Below are 3644 nucleotides of genomic sequence, written 5' to 3' on the forward strand. Positions count from 1 at the left end.
TAAAATGTCTTGAAAGTTAAAGATTAATTTTTTCAAAAAAAAAAAAAATCATATTTACAATCTTGATAAACGAGATACGATTTTGGTTGATTACAATCAAACCCCGGAGTCTTTTCGTTGTTGGATCGAGCAAATCGTCGAGAAGCTTGGACTAGACCACCTCTTATGCCCGTCTCAAGCATGAGTAATTTATCGTAATCACTGACGAGCTCCAACTCTATCCTCGTGTATTTCAACATGCTATCAAATGTTAACGCTGGTGATGTTTGATAATTTGAAGGATCGAGGTTATACGTTGAAATACAGAGATCGCGAAAATTTTCAAACACGTCAGCCAGTAACAATACGTCTATCTTCAGGTATAGATCACTATAATCGCCTAGAGTCTGACAATTAAAGTGAGTCCATACCTGCGTTGCGTGTTCATACTCTTCGTGCTCAATGTGTTCTTCAAGTAATGTACTGTAAAAATGTTTTTTCTCAGGCAGTCTCGTCTCACTCAATCGTTGCCAGCTGTTGGTATATTCGTAGGGGTACACGCCTTTCCTGATAACTAGATGCATCTCGTCGGAGCTGAAAACTTTCGAAATTACACCGAACTTTGCAAAATCATCTGTTATCAGATTTTCAGCTAGTGTGAACAGTTTTGACGCCATAAATCTGCAAGAATCAACAAATCTGATCGAGAAGTTATTATCGATATATTTGGAAAATGATATATAATTTTCTTCGCTGTTAGCAATTACCGAGATACGTTGCTCGTTGTATCCCAGTTCTGTAACGATGAAGTGTGGATCGTATCTCGATAAATTGTGTATGAAACACGGAACAAAGTTTTGCGTTACCAGTTTAAGATTGCAATTATTGCAGAGACTTTTTAAAAACTCTCCCGTTAAATGATCATGGTGTACTACTAGGCGGTTTCCATGCGAGAACTTGATTTTGCACAGTTCGCAATGTATTTTTGTATGGTGAACACGCAGTTGCTCGTCGGTAATAACAATCGGAACGTTTGTTTTACTAAGAAGCTCGTGTATCCTCTCCGCTATACTGGTCACGGCCATAACAAATTGTTTAGCTACATCATCGGCGTTCTCAGATCCGCGGTAAACTACGACCGACCGCGGAATTTCGAATTGTTCGAGTAATTCTGCGGGCACGTGATCGCCTACCTTTACTAAGAATCCATAGCTCATTGCACGATGTTGTTGAAACGTTCGAGTGTTTGATCCGTGCTGTTGTTCAATAGGCAATAAAAGCGCTTCAAAATCGGCATAGATTACAAACGGTAATCTTTGAGTTTTACGCCAACCCTCGAATTTTAGTATGTCCCCCTCCTGTGGCATTACGGGGACAATTGCTCGGTGTACCTTACATATTTTCTTGTGTGCCGTTAGCGCCTCTTTACCGTATAATCTATATTTTAACGGTTGATTGTTAAAAGTCGTAAAACATTTTTTACATATAAACAACCGATGTTCATGTCTATTTTTTTGATCGCTTATAAGCCGCGTAAAATTTGATATATAACAATAGTGACTTTTCCCCGTGTCTACGTCGTTTATGAATAATAAATCGAAGTGATCTTCTTTCTCTGTATCGCAGACCTTTATCGGATGTACGATGTCTTTAGATGACCTATTATTATTATTATTATTAATATTATTAAATAATCCGTACACGTTAACGGAAGTATTAGGATTACAGCGCTCGAATAATTTTACATCAGATATAGGTGTGGGCGTTGTTATCTGGGAAAAGTCATATCTATGTTCTTCATCGTAATAATTCGAACCGACCCGTTTACGAGTATTATTTTTCACATGTTTTGCGAGAATCGCCCACTTAAAACACTCTTCATCGATATTCTGCGGGTTTATTGTACTTTTTTTCTTCTCTATATTTTCCGGTAACGGAATATAAGAACAACCGCCTAAAGGAGTGTATTTATACACCCCCAAAAGGACACCGTCTATACACGATAACGTAAATCCACTCCCCTTTGTCATGTACTCGTCTTCTTCTGAGAGGAGTTTTGAAAAATCTGCTTCTACTACAGTCTCTACGTCACTATGTATAAACAGCTCTTGTGCGCACGTCTTAAATGACCGATTCTCAGCCGACAATTGTACATGTGGAATAACATATGTAGATTCTAATTTCAAATTGTATTTTATCGGATGAGAAATTACACTTTCGCGTAGTCTGTCAACCAATTCCGCTTTTATAGATTTAAGAAAAACACGATAATTATTTATATTATCTACATTTTTTTCTAAAATACCATACTACAGTGCGGGAAAAAGACGAGTCGATTTCACGAAATCCGGGTCCGTTATTATTGAATACACATGAGGTCATACGGTTTTTCTTTTTTTTTCACATTTCTCACAGAATTATCATTGTAACGTTTACGCGATACGATAGAGCGCTTGTTAGCTATAGGATAGCTCGTAGTGATAGCAGCGGTAGCATTCGTATTGGAGATAGAAATGTCTGTACCGTGAACGGGCGGCGGCGACAATGATGACGACGTGTTGTCGGCAGTAGAGGTGGAGGGGACGCTCATAACAGATATAATATTACTATCTCCAGCAGCTGACTGCTTTAACGTGTGGTCTATTTTACAAAATATTTAGAAAAAAAAAAACTTAAGATTAATAATTTACCAGTATGGTTTGATATAAATATTATTACCTGATACTAGAGTATTGAGCGGAGTTACTAAAGCGATTTTTTTCACCACAGCCCGATTAAAATCATTCCCATATCCAACCAGACCTTATGAAAAATATTTTATTTGATTATTAACCCGGGGAAATATATTATGCATTATAATTTTGCTTACTAACCATGTTTTTCTCGAACGTGTCTCACGAGGTTGTCTCTCCGTGTGAAGTTGATCAAGCAGATACCACACGAAAATTCGATTCCATCATGTGTTTTGCTATGTGTGTTTAAACTACTCTTGACGGTAAACACTTTGCCGCACGTAATACAATTAAACATATTGATATAAAAAATAGACACAAGTATAACAATAAACTTGGGAGAAAATCGTTTATATTTTATGTATAAAAATAATAATAATGTACTCGAGAGCTAACGTCAAACACATACGGACTCTGGAGACATTGTGATATTTACCAGCTAGACGCTGGAGCGTGCGGTACTTATGTAATATCATGATAAACAAATACACATGTAGTTCTTATTAAGCCGAGGATACACAGATCCCGATGTCTAAAAATTATAGACATTGACTATAAATTCACTATAAGTTACGCTTCGTTATACGAATCGGATGTGAACTCTGCCTTATTAATGATAATAATAATAATAATAATAATATTAAAATAACGCGCGCTGGTGGACGGTTATAATCATACGATGAAGGCGTAGACGCGTGGAGTGACGTGTTGTGTGTGTGTGTATGTGTGTGTGATAAAGCATCCCGATTGATAGCTTACAATATTATATATATATATATTAAGGGTGATAACGCAAACGTCGGAGACGGACCCGCTCGGTTCGGGCGGTCGGGGACACTCTGGAGAGGGCGGGGGGAGATTAGCGGTACAAATCCGAGAGGGCGGCAGCGTGTAGGAGGTGAAGGGGGGGGCTTAGAGTAGGACGAGAAGGAG

At 38.0% G+C, this 3644-nt stretch overlaps 3 protein-coding genes across 3 annotated transcripts; all 3 read right to left on the reverse strand.

The window, feature by feature from the left end:
* Positions 1 to 58: 58 nt before the first annotated feature.
* On the reverse strand, positions 59 to 563 carry LOC112681138 (the record flags this gene model as incomplete). Its single annotated transcript, XM_025551404.1, has 1 exon — positions 59 to 563. A coding segment is annotated over exon 1 (505 nt), but the record flags the coding sequence as incomplete, so codon positions are not given.
* Positions 564 to 627: 64 nt separating this feature from the next.
* LOC112681139 lies at positions 628 to 2126 on the reverse strand. The gene is made up of 2 exons (XM_025551405.1): positions 747 to 2126; positions 628 to 660 (listed from the first exon to the last, which is right to left on the reverse strand). Exons 1-2 carry the CDS (start codon positions 2007 to 2009, stop codon positions 628 to 630), a joined length of 1296 nt encoding a protein of 431 aa, XP_025407190.1. The 5' UTR covers positions 2010 to 2126.
* Positions 2127 to 2338: 212 nt separating this feature from the next.
* LOC112681140 (early growth response protein 1-like) lies at positions 2339 to 3009 on the reverse strand. Its single transcript, XM_025551406.1, has 3 exons — positions 2853 to 3009; positions 2698 to 2781; positions 2339 to 2619 (listed from the first exon to the last, which is right to left on the reverse strand). Exons 1-3 carry the CDS (start codon positions 3007 to 3009, stop codon positions 2339 to 2341), a joined length of 522 nt encoding a protein of 173 aa, XP_025407191.1.
* Between the last annotated feature and the right edge of the window lie 635 nt (positions 3010 to 3644).

Source organism: Sipha flava, unplaced genomic scaffold, assembly GCF_003268045.1.
Source record: "Sipha flava isolate LNK unplaced genomic scaffold, YSA_version1 18646_pilon_pilon, whole genome shotgun sequence".
In the NCBI taxonomy this organism is placed as follows: Eukaryota; Metazoa; Arthropoda; class Insecta; order Hemiptera; family Aphididae; genus Sipha; species Sipha flava.

What these genes read in the sequence shown, in the direction of transcription:
- LOC112681139 (XM_025551405.1), bottom strand. Translation starts at nt 2,009, where the DNA reads ATGACAAAGGGGAGTGGATTTACGTTATCGTGTATAGACGGTGTCCTT. An exon ending in ACAACGAGCAACGTATCTCG is followed by an intron (nt 661 to 746) that starts GTAATTGCTAAC and finishes TGATTCTTGCAG; the next exon opens with ATTTATGGCGTCAAAACTGT.
- LOC112681140 (XM_025551406.1), bottom strand. Translation starts at nt 3,009, where the DNA reads ATGTTTAATTGTATTACGTGCGGCAAAGTGTTTACCGTCAAGAGTAGT. An exon ending in ACACGTTCGAGAAAAACATG is followed by an intron (nt 2,782 to 2,852) that starts GTTAGTAAGCAA and finishes ATTTTTCATAAG; the next exon opens with GTCTGGTTGGATATGGGAAT. An exon ending in GCTCAATACTCTAGTATCAG is followed by an intron (nt 2,620 to 2,697) that starts GTAATAATATTT and finishes TTTGTAAAATAG; the next exon opens with ACCACACGTTAAAGCAGTCA.